The 14019-nt window shown below is 36.6% G+C and overlaps 2 protein-coding genes across 4 annotated transcripts; one reads left to right on the forward strand and one right to left on the reverse strand.

Moving 5' to 3' along the window:
* Positions 1 to 2264: 2264 nt before the first annotated feature.
* Positions 2265 to 7346, reverse strand: LOC113700288 (protein NLP6). 3 transcript variants are annotated; one of them, XM_027220757.2, is made up of 5 exons: positions 6409 to 7346; positions 5294 to 5344; positions 4899 to 5176; positions 4426 to 4814; positions 2265 to 4308 (listed from the first exon to the last, which is right to left on the reverse strand). In XM_027220757.2, exons 1-5 carry the CDS (start codon positions 7075 to 7077, stop codon positions 2456 to 2458), a joined length of 3240 nt encoding a protein of 1079 aa, XP_027076558.1. In that variant the 5' UTR covers positions 7078 to 7346; the 3' UTR covers positions 2265 to 2455. The 3 variants fall into 3 exon arrangements, with proteins under 3 accessions (XP_027076558.1, XP_027076557.1, XP_027076556.1); XM_027220756.2 differs by having other exon boundaries at positions 4438 to 5176; positions 6409 to 7345; XM_027220755.2 differs by having other exon boundaries at positions 4426 to 5176; positions 6409 to 7345.
* A 2303-nt stretch (positions 7347 to 9649) lies between these two features.
* Positions 9650 to 13615, forward strand: LOC113723311 (pentatricopeptide repeat-containing protein At2g02980, chloroplastic-like). Its single transcript, XM_027246473.2, has 3 exons — positions 9650 to 10506; positions 11649 to 13266; positions 13500 to 13615. The coding sequence occupies exons 1-2, from the start codon at positions 9968 to 9970 to the stop codon at positions 12463 to 12465; spliced, it is 1356 nt and encodes a 451-aa protein (XP_027102274.2). The 5' UTR covers positions 9650 to 9967; the 3' UTR covers positions 12466 to 13266; positions 13500 to 13615.
* The last annotated feature ends 404 nt before the right edge of the window (positions 13616 to 14019 follow it).

A 14019-nucleotide genomic window follows, 5' to 3' on the forward strand; every position in this document is an offset into this window, starting at 1 on the left:
GGATCCAATATCCAGAAAAGAAAAAAAAAAAAAGAAGAACCTAAAATAATCATTTGTCTTGACTCACAAAAAATAACCCTTTTCTTTTAACCCTCCCATTATAGACACCCAGGCATGTTAATGGATCGACTTTTATCCAAATTTAATTCAGATATAATGTACTTGGATAGGGTTTGGATTTAAATAAAGGGTTATTATCACTTTACCTCTTTAACGTTTGGTATCATTATCAATTTTTCATTTAATGGTATCTTTTAGCCACTTTACCTCCAAAACTAATAGTCAAATTTAACGTAGTTTGTTAATTAAAGTAAAAAGACATGTTTAACCCTTAAAATTATTATCACTTTACTACCATAAACTATAGTCTAATTATTAATTTAGCCCATAGAGTTATTTTTTAGCCAACTTATCCTACCATTATATCAACTTAACAAGTTAAAAAATTTTAAAAGAAAATACCCTCCTCTTTGCATAATAAAAATAATAAAAAATTTTAGAGTGGCTCTTCTCCTTTTTAATATTAAGAAAAAAATCAAAATATTAATTTCTTTATTCTTGGCAATTTTATTAATATCAAAAAAGAATAGAAAGATGGAGAGGAGTAGGGGGAGAAGGAGAGAGCTCAATTCTTTTTTTAAAAATTACAAATAAGAAAGAATTAAATATTTTTATTATTTTAAAATTATTTCACTTTTCTGTTTACTACCAAATTCCAATCCTAATCCCGACAATTTTAATGTAATATGATAATGTTATACTTTTCTTTATTTTATTTCTTTGCAAAATCGAATTTTCTTTCTTCTTCTTTTCTATCCTTTTTTCTTTTCCTAGCATTAATAAGTGTGAAGAAAAGAAATTTGAGAAAATCCTTTTATTTTTATATTTTTCAATCTCTTAAAGTGAAAAAAAAGAATAACCATTCCAACTTCTTATTTTTAATTATATATAAAAAGGGTAAATATATTTAAAATTTTTTGACCATACTAGTTAGATTAACGATGAGGTAAAATGCCTAGAAAATAATATTAGAAACTAAAGTGACTGTATCACTATAATCTAAACGAATAAATTGATAATAACAATGTAATAATGCCATAAAATAAAAGAGTATTTTTGTCCAAAATTTCTTAACATGTTGAATTGAATTACTTATGGGGGTAAAGTGATTAAAAGATAATGTTAGGGGGTAAACTGATAGTTGTGATATAGTTTAAGGGGATAAAGTGATAATAACCTTTTAATTTATCAAATCTAGATCCTACTTAGACTCAGACCCTATAAAAGAGTTATGTATTCGGGTAGGATTTGATTTTCTATAATTCATATTTAAATCCAAACCCATACCAGATCTTACCAAACGCATGTATATATAATTAAATTATATATATAAGTAAATTTTAAAATATTCTAATATTCTATGGTCATTGGATCGAATACAGTAAGATTTCATGATTGTTTTCTTTTTTCAAGTTAATCCTAGTTGTTATTGTAATTAGTACAAACTTTTTCAGAAAAAGAAGAAAAACTGAAAAAGTAAACGCAAATAAATGAAAGATTGGATGTAGATACAATTGAAGTATTAAAAATAAATCAAAATTATCAATAATAGTTACTTTTTGAGTTCATAATATTGCATTTAACTTCTTGAATATTAACCTTATTATTTAAAATAAAAATTGGATGATGTTTATTTTTTTTTGAAATCTGCATATTTTTACTTTAGTGTATTAGAAAAATATAGCGAGCACTCATTGGGTATTCAGATTTAGAAGGGTTTGGATTTGGATTTATTTTTTCAGGCCCATAAGGCTTTGGGTCTGGATTTAGGTCTAACTAAATTTAATGGATCTGGATCTAAATCAAAAGGATCAAACCTAGATCCTATCCATTGAAATATTTAGACACCTCTAGTAGAGCATCCAATGAATGCCCAACATTTGTTGTGTGATTTTCCGTGGTAGCATGGTTTTGCATTTGAAATTGCATCCATTCAACTCTCCTACCATAAATTCAGGCATCTATCTAATTTGAATTGTAATAAGTTCATTTGGATATCCACACAGTTGAATGATTTTCCCCCATAAAATGCAGCTCTCAAAGATGATCTTTCGAAATTTGCATTTTTGAAATTTATATGAGAATTTGCAAGAGAGACTGTGTTGAAAATTCAATTCAAGAAGTATACTTTCTGGTGTTAATCTGGGCATGGTTTCAATACTGCCATTATCCTATGTTACTTGTTGACTAGTTGGAACAAAAGATCCTGTAGAATTTAGGTAGATTTTTTTCCCCAACAGGTTGGTAGTTAATTGTACAATAAAATTTATGTGTAGGTTGATCCCTCTCACACAAGCTAGATATTGAAGATTAAGAAATTATTTGTGGCTCCCGTATATATGTTCCACAAAATGAAGTTCAAACTGAAACAGTAAGCATAGTGAACCTTTTGAGGCTATGTCTTCAAGGGCTCAATATGAAGTCTGACTGTTGACCTGTCTGATGATCTCATAGCTCTTAAATGACTCTGCAAATCTGCATCTCTGGATAGACAAATCCAATTGTTATTGACATCTTGATACTTGATCTCATAACTTTCACCACTCAGGTTGAGCCGTTTCTTTATCGCATCTCTGAGTTGCATCAGTCCAGATGAAAGAGAGAGCTGAAACTTTATCATGACTTCTTTGTATGTTGCCTTTATTGTCATGAGGCTTTCATTTTGCTTTGTCATAGCTTGTGGCATAGGAGGTGAAGCAGAAGTAGCAACTTCCTCAGGAATCTGATTGGTGCATGGCTCAACAGCAAGTCTGATTGTTGGGTTTTCCTGTGGTTTCATGATAGTCACACAATTATGCAAATCATTGTCGCTGGTCAATGGAATCCATTCATTGGGCTCAGCTAGACACTTGATGTCAAAGCTGTCACCACTTAACTTGAACTGCTTCATGACTTCATTTTTCAGTTCCATCAATTTTGAAGAAAGGGAAACCTGAAGCTCTACAGTCTCCTCTTTATATGTTGCCTTTATGGTCATGATCCTCTCTTTCTGCACTGGATTTATCTGCAGCATAGGGCTCCCAACAGAATCCCTGGAACTTTCAAGGTGTTGATTCTGAGTAGGCTCAAGAAGAACTTTGATTGTATTCTTCCTTTGTGACATCATATCAAACATCAACTTCTGCAAGTCCACATCATTGGATACTAAAATGCAGTTATTATCTTCCTTTTGATACTTGATATCAAAACTTCCAGTTGTCAAATTTAACCTCTTTGTCACTTCTTTCTCAAAATCCATTATCCCTGATGAGAGAGAGAGTGGAAACTTAATCATGTCTTCCTTAAATGCTGCCTTTATCATAATTGTGCCTTCATTTTCTGGTGCTGGTGGTGCCTTTATACTCTCATTCTGCACTGGATTTATCTGCAGCATGGGGCTCCCAACAGAATCCCTGGAACTTTCAAGGTGTTGATTCTGAGTAGGCTCAAGAAGAACTTTGATTGTATTCTTCCTTTGTGACATCATATCAAACATCAACTTCTGCAAGTCCACATCATTGGATACTAAAATGCAGTTATTATCTTCATTTTGATACTTGATCTCAAAACTTCCAGTTGTCAAATTTAACCTCTTTGTCACTTCTTTCTCAAAATCCATCATCCCTGATGAGAGAGAGAGTGGAAACTTAATCATGTCTTCCTTAAATGATGCCTTTATCATAATTGTGCCTTCATTTTCTGGCGCTGATGGTGCCTTTATACTCTCGTTCTGCACTGGATTTATCTGCAGCATAGGGCTCCCAACAGAACCCCTGGAAATTTCAAGGTGTTGATTCTGAGTAGGCTCAAGAAGAACTTTGACTGTATTCTTCCTTTGTGACATCATATCAAACATCAATTTCTGCAAGTCCACATCATTGGATACTAAAATGCAGTTATTATCTTCCTTTTGATACTTGATCTCAAAGCTTCCAGTTGTCAAATTTAACCTCTTTGTCACTTCTTTCTCAAAATCCATTATCCCTGATGAGAGAGAGAGTGGAAACTTAATCATGCCTTCCTTAAATGCTGCCTTTATCATAATTGTGCCTTCATTTTCTGGTGCTGGTGCTGCAGGGTGAGAAACAGAAGTAGTGCCTTCATCAGGAGGTAAATCAGAACGTGCTTGGTCTCTATTACGTGTTCTCTTATTGTGGTTTTCAAATTCTCTTACATCTTCGTGAGAAAGGGAACGATCAGCTTTTCTCTTGTTGGTCTGTCTATCAATGCTACGCTCTCTGCATAACTGCTTTTCTTCATGTATGACAACTGTAAAAATGAGAATTTGAATCAAGATTAATACCAGGTGATCTTGTCAGCCATATAAGCAAATGAACAATGCAGTCATACTGAAAGCTAGGTTCAAATTCAAGATAGCAAACTCACTATCAGACATACACTCAGCATCTTCAAGTTGCCTTCTTGACTGGTTTCTGAGAACCTTCAATCCTGGTGCCTTTACCATGTCTTCATTATTTTGAAGAACAGGAAGATTGTCCTGTGTTCGTACATTCTCACATTTGTTATGTGAGAATCTCAGCAACGGTTGAGATCCGGTTGTTGCACACATTTCCAAAGATTCATCCAGTCTATCAAGTTTAATTATGTTCAAAGGTGTATCCGCCCCTGATTCTTGTACAGATGCAACCTTGAAACTCTGAAAGTTCTGCTGTACTGCAGCTAAAAAAGCTTTCAAGAGGGTCCATGGTTTCCCATAAGAAGGTTGGTAGGGGCACAGAAAAAACTCTAGCACATAAACTTCATTTCCTGTGGATCTACTTTGCAGACAGACAGCAAAAGAGCCAGTTAAGTTAACTTTGCGTGCACTAAGTACTAGGGGGTACTCATCAATACTTAACTGTTTCACATCTTTGCAGAAGCATGAAGCACCAGATGTAAATGCACTCCAGACAACACTTTGTCCTTTCTTTAAGCCAAACTGAATGCAATCCTTTTGGAAGGAGGAAACCTTCTTGACTGACATAACTGATCCCCTTTCACTTGTGCACATGACACTTTCATTATGGTTCTCTCCAGTGCTTGTGAACCAGGTCTGAGCAAAACGTATACAGTGTGCATGACAGAATGCATTCAAACCGTTCTCAATTTGACTGAGGTCAAATTCATGCTGAGAAATCTGCTTTGGACATTATCAGTCAGAAAAGGAATCATACAGTACGAAAAGTGAGTCAGCAATAAAAGAACTTAACTGATATATGTGAAAAAAATGTGGTTAGATGCAGTCACCACTTACTCTATCCTTGTGAAGTGACAAATGTGCATCACAAATCCTCAGTCCTACGGCCTGCAGGAAAGAATATAACTATCACTATACATTTTTGAGATTATCATAGCGAAATGATTTCAGAAATTGGAATGAAATTTTCTATTAAGACTTGTAGCATGCAATGCAGGTAAACATGACAGCTTTATGACCGGATTCAACTATACAAGAACCCAACAAGAACAGTACTAACACAGAATCCTATCTGATGGATGTGAAGCTGAAACCCCTTTGCTATTTAAGGGGGATCTTCACTAACGGGGGATCTTCACAGGATCATCATGCCAGCCATACAGCATAGTAATTGAAACATAAACAAGTCAAATAGAAAGTTCTTGTTCTTCACATGAAAAGTTTTCCAACACCATGAGTTATAGCTCAGACCATAGATCATAGCTTAGACTTGAATAAGTCATTGTTATAGTGCGAAAGCAAGAATTCATAAGAACTTTCACTATCATAGAGTTCAGCAGAAGCTATGCCACTTCAAATATCCTCCACTTCAAGCCAGAGATGTCAATTATGCACAAAATAGATAGCTTCAGCTCAGAAAAACTCCAATTATTTGATGACAGCTGACATTGCAGGAAATGTGTTAGCCAAGTTCCAAGAAGGCCTACAGCTAATGTATCTGAAAATGACTCTGTAGCACAAGAAGCACTGATTACTTCAACTGACAGAACTTTTGCAATCCTTTTGACTTCCTGATTTCATCCAGTGATATGAGAATCTTGCTAAGACAATTTTTCAGGGCATGAAAGTAATGAAATTTGATGACAACCTTTGTAAAAGCTCAATTAGCTGATTCTTTTGAATAAACATATTATTTGCTGGCAGAAAACAAAAGAAGAAATGATCTTCGCGTCACTTCCAATTTCTAAAGAACAAGGAGTTACAAAACAGAAAAAGCTCAAAAGAGAAGCTTGTTCCCCTTGCATCCAAGACCAAAACATTTACTACAAGAAAAATTAGCAGGTTTTTTTTAGCAAAATTTACAATAGAAGCACAATTTCCATATGAAGAGAGGAATTAAACATGCTAGTACTTTATTCTTGGTGAATAATGGGTTGAGCTAGAGATCGAACCTTGAAAGCATCATCAATAACTTTTCCAATCGCATCAGTAAAGTAACAATTCCCATCCCAAGAAGTAACCAGCTCAAGCACACCGACGCATTGATCCCTAACTGACTCAAAAACTGGCAAAGCCAAGTATCCATTTACACCACATCTAACAGCAGCATCCCTCAGTTTAAACTCTTTAGATGAGTAACAAGACACATATGGACTAAATTCTGGAACCCCATTTCTAAAAACCCGTCCAACAGGACCAAGCTCTTCTTGACAATCAAGCTCATATCTGTGTTCCAAACAACGCTTCCTATACAAACAGAGTCCTTCGGTGAGCAGACTAATACCAAAAGGAAGATCTGTAGTTTCAAGAAGCTGCTGGGTGCCTATTGTTTTGGGCATCCACAGTTGCACTAAAGTGGGGAAGAGAAAAACATCCAAACCCTCAAGTGCAGATTTGATATTTTCTTTGATTGCTTCAATCCCTTTGTTGTTGTTGAATTGAATAGATTCATCTTGGCTACAGAAGATCATAAGATGGGAGATGGACTTTTGGTCTGACAGAGAAAGTTGACTTGGCATGAGACTGATGAACTCAGAAACTGAATATCTTCCTCTAAGATCATCACCATGGATGAGTAAAGACTGGTTTTTTTCCATCTTTGATACTGTCTGGGATTGCATTTCCTAGCTTCAAAAATTGTCCTTCAAAGCCCCTCTTTTAGCCAATTAAAAGACTCGAATAAGGGTTGTTGGTTTTTCAATGATCCATAGAAGAAGGATTCCAAAAGGGGTTCAAGAGCTCATCCATGTTGTAGCTTTCTGCCTTCTGTGTATCTGTATAGTGAAATGCAAAGAGTTCAGATTTCAGAATGGTTCAAGAGGTCAAAGTTCAGAAAGACAAAAGCAGACAATGACCCCACGAGTCCATGACAGTGACATGTGGTTTGTGGCCTACATTTTCCCAAGGTGCAAACGACAAATCTATGTCACCAAACTCTAGTCTTTTTTTTTTTGTCGCAACGATAGATGTCCTATAACCTAATCTAGCCTAGTCTAAGGGGAAGGGAAGGGGGTTCGATATGAGTACAGACTCCATCGATGAAGGTCAATTAAGACCGCCATAAATTGTGACAAATTTGTGGGAGGCAGGGATTGAACTCCTGACCTCCAGCATCACCTTTAATGGTGATGACCACTGGACCAAATGGCCAGTGGCTCCAAACTCTAGTCATTGCGAGCTGTGGAATGGAAAATGTCCGAAATAGGTCACAGTTCCACAACTTTTCGAAAGAAAATCTGACACGTCCAGCGCTGGACAAAGTATACGCGTCCATCCCCAAAATTTTGCTTAAAAGAATTTTCACGCGATTCAATTCGGTACGAGAAGAATTTGGTGAGGGTGCGCTGTTTGAGGGATGCCCGGGGGACTTTCCCTCCCACGTCGGTTAGATGTTGATTCTTCAATTTGGGTTTAAGGCTCATAGGAGTCTCCTCCTGTCATCAATTAATTGGACGTGGGTTTCTTATGTATCCCCTTAAATTACTCTTCTGAGTCGTTTAGCTGTTAACTTTCTGAATGTTTCTAATTTAATTAGATGTGTGTGTTTCTGTCTATAAGAGAGAGGTCTTTTTTTGAGAGCCTTTAGAATTTCTTATTATTACACTTATGTTCAGTGCTTCTAATTAAGGGTATAAATTAATCATATTATTTGATTCTCAAAATTGGATTTTGCTTGATTTATTTGATTCTATTCGAGTTCCAATTAGAAATATAAATTAATCATGTTATTTGATTTAGACTTGCGAGTAACTGCGTTAAAGGCTCGACTCGAACTCGACATTGATCGAGTTGCCAAGTTCGAGTCGAGTTCGTGTTACTTGATAAGGTAATTGAGTTTAGTTCGAGTGAAAAAAAATCAAAACTCGAGTATTCGTAATGCGTATTGAGTATTGTATTTATAATATAATTTTTAATTATTTATTTTAAAATTTTGAAATTTATTAAAAACTAATCTTAAAAATTCAATTGAACTTGATTGAGTTCAATTAAGCTCGATTTTGTCGAGTTCAAGCTCAATTTTAAAGAACTCAATCAGTTTAAATTCGAGTTTGAATATTTTTATTTAGAATAAAAAATCTCGACGGCCATTAAACTATTGGTGGGATCATGTTTTGGTCATTGAATTATTTTTTGTCAATAATTGACTACTAAATAATTTAATCCGTGAATCCGTGATCATTTAGTCGTTAATTGCTCTTAAGTTCTGAAATTAGTATTACGCGTGGCAATGTCCGGGGCAATTTTGTCCAGCAATTTACTAATCCTATTAGTGAAGAGGCAGAGTGAGAGGGAGGGCAGGAGAGGCGGTCCAAAAGACAAAACCAGCGCGAAGGCCCAGCGTCAGCCTCGGATCGGAGGACCAAATCCTCCGATACTCGAAATTAGTCTATTAAACCAGGACTCATCACATGATCACAACCTCTCCCGTTGCCGCTGCTGCTTCTTGTTTGGTAGTAGTAGAGAGATGGGGCTGCTGCCTGTTGCCGTTGTTGACGTGGGGGAGGAGTACCGAACTTTGTCCTGGTGGTGGTTCAGCTGAGCTGCAGGCAACAGCTGAGACAGCCGGTTGCCTGCAGCTCAGCTATGAAGCACCCGCTTTAGACCTGTTGGAGTATCGGGGTAATGATCTCGCTGCGCTTCTTCTTCTGCTAGATATTCTTCCCCTCAGGTAATTGGAGGACATTTTCTGGTGACCGTAGATATCTGTATAAGGCCAAAAGCAGGAAGCCGGTGCAACCGCAACCACCCCACTTCCGATGGGCGCCATGGATCCTAGACACCGTGGACAGTAGTAGAGATTTGAGATCGCGTCTCCACCCCGGCTAGGCCTCCTAATTAATCAAGTACTACTAATTGGTGCTCGAGTACAATTTTAAATGTCGATTTAGGACAAAAAAGATAGGCTCCAAACTAGTAGCAGGGACCAATCACTTTGTTTTGATTGTACCTCTGTGTCCTTAGCAAATTGTTGGACAAAATTGCCTCCGGATATTGCCACGGCGTGTAATGCTAATTTCAGAACTTAAAAGAGCAATTAACGGTAAAATATTACGAATTTACGGATTAAATTGTTTAGTGATCAATTATTGATAAAAAATAGTTCAATGGCCAAAATATAATCCCGTCAATAGTTTAATGGCTATTGAGATTTTTTACCCTTTTATTTAATTAATGCTCGCGTAGTTAGTTACTCGATTCGACTCGATAACTCGATAACTGCCTACTTCGGATCCGATCCGATCGTTGGCTACTGGCATCGATTTTGTCAAGCATATGAAGTTTCACACTTTCACCCAAAATAGAGTGATCACAGATTACACCAAATTCAGGCTCCAACTCGTTAAATTTACATGTCATGTCATGTGCCCCCTTCTGACATTGTATACGGTAATTTGGAAACCGCAGGTACAAATGCCACAAGTTTACGCATAGTATAATGATATCAAAATTCAGTTAAAATTGGTCCTCATCAAGAACGGCAAAAGAAAAAAAAAATCGGTGTAAAGTCTGATGATTTCCCGCCAGATTGAGACCCTGTTACAACGGTCAAAAACCACTGGTCATCTTCTTCAACTGCAATCTCTCAGCATCAAAACGGCTCTAGATCATCAAGAACACTTCTTTTCTAGACTTATACTTGCCTCGTCTTTAATATCACTACAAATTTCAAGAGAAATCTTTGACAAATCACCGATTACACCATCACGTTTTGCTTGGAATACACTGATTAAAGGGTATTCAAAGAGCTCAATACCGTTAGAGTCGGTAAAAATGTTCGTTGATCTTCAAAGATTTGGGATAAAACCCGATAAATATACATACCCTTTTGTGCTCAAAGCTTGCGGGCGTTTCTCAATGGTTGGACTAGGTGGGACTCTGCATTCAATGGTGTTGAAAATGGGTTTTGATTGGGATTTACATATATGCAATACACTGCTCAGAATGTATGGAGGGCTTCATCTGATTGCGTATTCGAGGCAAGTGTTTGATGAAATGTCTCACAGAGATGTGGTTTCTTGGAGTTCTATGATTGCTTCTTATGTTAATTGGTACGTTCTATCCTTAATCAGTTACCGAAGTAATGCTAATTCTTTTGTTTTATTTCCTTCTTACTTGTCTCAGCAATTAGGGGTTCGTAATTTATCTTCGAAACACCTAACTTCCTTTGCAATGAGTCGTAGTGGGGTTGTTCATGGGAGAAAGCCCAACTACGGAGTGTACTTTTGTTTTAGGGAAGGGAAGGAGAAAATCAGTTGGAGTATGGAAGTCAGACTTCTTAGTCGACTCCTATGTTTTTGGACGTCCATTAATGTTATTAATATTTTTTGGCTTCCAGTAAAAAAGGCTATTATAATGCGTAAATATCATGCTGCACAAAATCCATTGAAAGATAATGACTTGTGCATAGATCGTACATACTTCAATTGATCTTGTGGTACTTTGCTTATGCTCTTCATTCTTTCTTTTGCTTTTACTTTCTGCTAATTCTGGCCAGGGGATATGGTTTAACTCCCTAAACAACTTGTTCAAGCTCTATTAGTCACAATATGCTTTTACACGATCATAGAGTTATATACAACTTATTGCATTTTAATTACTGGACTCCTGAAAACATTATTATAATATTTAATTATCAAGAATTGAAGATGAAGGTTTTGGTATATGGTAGGAAAAGGCAATAAAAATTAATCTACTTTTCCAAATGAATGAGTCTCAATCTTATTAACTGCAGCATATTCTTAATGTTTATAATATAAGGTGCCTAAAATTTATACTCTAAGACTCTTTATGGGCACTGCTCCTTCAATTCATTATCTACTATTTTCTAGGTTTTAGGTGCCTTATAGCTTGTATGGATGTAGATACGATCACTGTAAAAAAACTTTCTTCCACACTGTTTACAGCTGACCTTGTTTACAAGTTAGCTTGATCGATTAAGTGCTAGACACCCTTGAGAACTTGTTATATGGGGACTCATGGCAGTCGTCTTGTGAAATTGCGCTGATTGTTGGTCTCAAAATGAAAATTGAAGTGGTGGAATGGTATCTGATGATTTTATTGTTGGCTAAGGATTATCTTTTACTTCCTTTGTATTCTTTAGCATGTAGTTAAGGCTCTGTTTCCAATATTTTAACATTTTATAGTCTTGAAGTTTTTGTTTGACTTATAACTTGACTTTGAATGATTACAGTAACTGTCCTGTAAATGCTATAACTGTTTTCCAAGACATGATCATACAACATGAGAAGCCAAACTCCATCACTTTGGTTAGCCTGCTTGCTGCATGTACTCGTCTCCTCAATGTCAAGCTTGGAGAATCCATTCATTCCCACATTCTAACTAACGGTGTTGGATTGAATGTTGAACTGGGAACTGCTCTTCTTGAGATGTATGCAAAATGTGGTCACATGCTGGAAGCGTTCCTTATTTTTGATTCAATAAGTCATAAAAATTTGCAGTCTTGGACTGTCATGATTTCTAGCCTTGCAGATAATGGCTTTGGGGAAGAAGCTATGTCATTGTTTTCAAAAATGGAAGAAGCTGGCCTGCAGCCTGATAGTAAGTCATTTTCTGCAGTTCTTTCTGCATGTAGTCACATGGGTCTTGTTGATGAGGGAAAAGATTATTTTGATAAAATGGTAAAGGTTCATAACATCAGGCCAACCATGGAACATTATGGTTGCTTGGTGGACATGTTTGGTCGTGCTGGAAAGATCGAAGAAGCTTATCATGTTATAAAGAGCATGCCTATGGAGCCTAATTCTGTTGTATTGAGGAGCTTCATCAGTTCATGCAGATATCATGGCCGTATTGTTTGTGAAGAAAAACATCTTCAGCAACTTCTTCTTAAAATAGAGCCTGACGTTGGAGCAAATTATGTGCTTGCTGGGAGTATGTGCTCTCTTTCTGGCTATTGGAGTGACACTAATGACCTTAGAGTTTCCATGAACAAAAAAGGTTTAAAGAAGGTTCCAGGGAGCAGTTGGGTGCAGCTGTCTAGTGCCTAATCCCGGGAAACTGGTAAAAAGGCCATAAGTTCCTTTTCTGGTTCAGATGGCTTGAGACTTGCTTTCTGAAGAGCTGATGAACAATTTGCTAGTTCAAAAGGCCATTAGTTTTCTTGGTAATAATGATGTTAAGAGGAAGCTTTCTGCTTCTGCAATCAAATGATCTTTGTTTGCTGTTAGGATTCTTGGAGTCTAAACTAATTTTTGGAAGAGATGACGCATGGTTTGAGTTGCAAAGCTTTTATGACATGAATTACCTTCATGCAGGAATGCTTCTGGGCAATTTGAGGTTGTTGTGGTTGTAGTTGGTGTAGTATGGAATACCTATTTATGAGATACACAGAAGTTTAGAGTCTAGCTAGCAATTGATTACATGGTCTCTTGATTCTTCTATTGCAGTGGGTTTCATTAGAGCACCGAATTATGCAGAAGTTTTGCTCTTGCAGTTAAATGGCTTGAAAATAGGACTTTCATTAATTGTTTACGTGCATAAAATTGCTCAGTATCCAATTGCTGAACCAATTAAGTTGTAACAGACTGCAAGGGAATCATGTCTGTAATTTCATGTGAAACAATTACAACAGACAAGAAACCACGGGTTCCGCCTGAGCACGGAAGAAAAGTGAAAGATTCTCGATCTTCATGCAAAATATGAGATGATATTTTCCTTTAGGGCCAAATTTCAGTAGTACAAGCTTCAGCTTTGTTTGGCAGTGGTGTGCAGTTAGTTGTTTATGCCTATTGCTACCTTGTCTTCTGCTCTCTACTGCATAAGAGTTTTTCAGAATTAGTTTGTTAAGGGTATGGGCCATTTATCTCTTGCCTTTTGGTTTCCTTATGGATGCACTTGTGCTCTAGACATACTTATGCGTAATGCAATGCTATGTTCATCTGGAAGTCATTTCCTTGATTTGAAAATCATAAAAGAAGCATTTATGTGGTCCAAGTTCTCTGGACCCAGTGTTCTTCTTAAGTTATAGTGTTCAATCAGTTTAATTTTCTTCTGACATTTGGCAAATTGGATTGGTGGGCAGTGGCAGATGAAGTAAAAGTTGCAGCAGGCAACAATATCATGCTGAAAGCTGCATGCTAGCACGAGTATATGAATTGCGAAGATGATTAAAGAACAATGAGATTATTTGTTAGAAAATGCTCTCAATTCCAGAGGATCCACTACTAAGAGAAGTATTGCTCCCTTTATCACAACATTAATGTACTCTATTTAGCTTTATTCATGTGATTTAGGCATTTGCAACCGTGATAAGAAGGATGATAAGCATGGCCTTGTTTGTGTAGATAGCTAATTGTCTGTTCGTGACTGCATGTCTCTTCTAAAGGATGCTGACCAACGGACCTGACTTTTGTAGGTTAAGGAAGAGGAAATGCCTTTGTTTGGAAATCACAGAAGTACTTTCAGGTTGCAGAGCTCCTATTCATTCTAATCTTGCAGTTCTGGCTTTCCTGGTTTTTTATCTAGGTCATATAATTGTTGTAGGTGAGCATCAATTACGGGAGGCTACGCTCTAGCAATCTAGAGAATACATAATTTATGCA

This window comes from Coffea arabica, chromosome 1e, assembly GCF_036785885.1.
Source record: "Coffea arabica cultivar ET-39 chromosome 1e, Coffea Arabica ET-39 HiFi, whole genome shotgun sequence".
In the NCBI taxonomy this organism is placed as follows: domain Eukaryota; kingdom Viridiplantae; phylum Streptophyta; class Magnoliopsida; order Gentianales; family Rubiaceae; genus Coffea; species Coffea arabica.

Bases quoted from the DNA above. Each gene is read 5' to 3' on its own strand.
- LOC113700288 (XM_027220755.2), bottom strand. From the start codon at position 7,077: ATGCAATCCCAGACAGTATCAAAGATGGAAAAAAACCAGTCTTTACTC. The intron at 5,345-6,408 runs GTTCGATCTCTA...TCTTTCCTGCAG, and splicing joins TTATTGATGATGCTTTCAAG to GCCGTAGGACTGAGGATTTG. The intron at 4,309-4,425 runs GTGAGTTTGCTA...TCATTTTTACAG, and splicing joins TGCTGAGTGTATGTCTGATA to TTGTCATACATGAAGAAAAG.
- LOC113723311 (XM_027246473.2), top strand. From the start codon at position 9,968: ATGATTTCCCGCCAGATTGAGACCCTGTTACAACGGTCAAAAACCACT. The intron at 10,507-11,648 runs GTACGTTCTATC...GAATGATTACAG, and splicing joins ATTGCTTCTTATGTTAATTG to TAACTGTCCTGTAAATGCTA.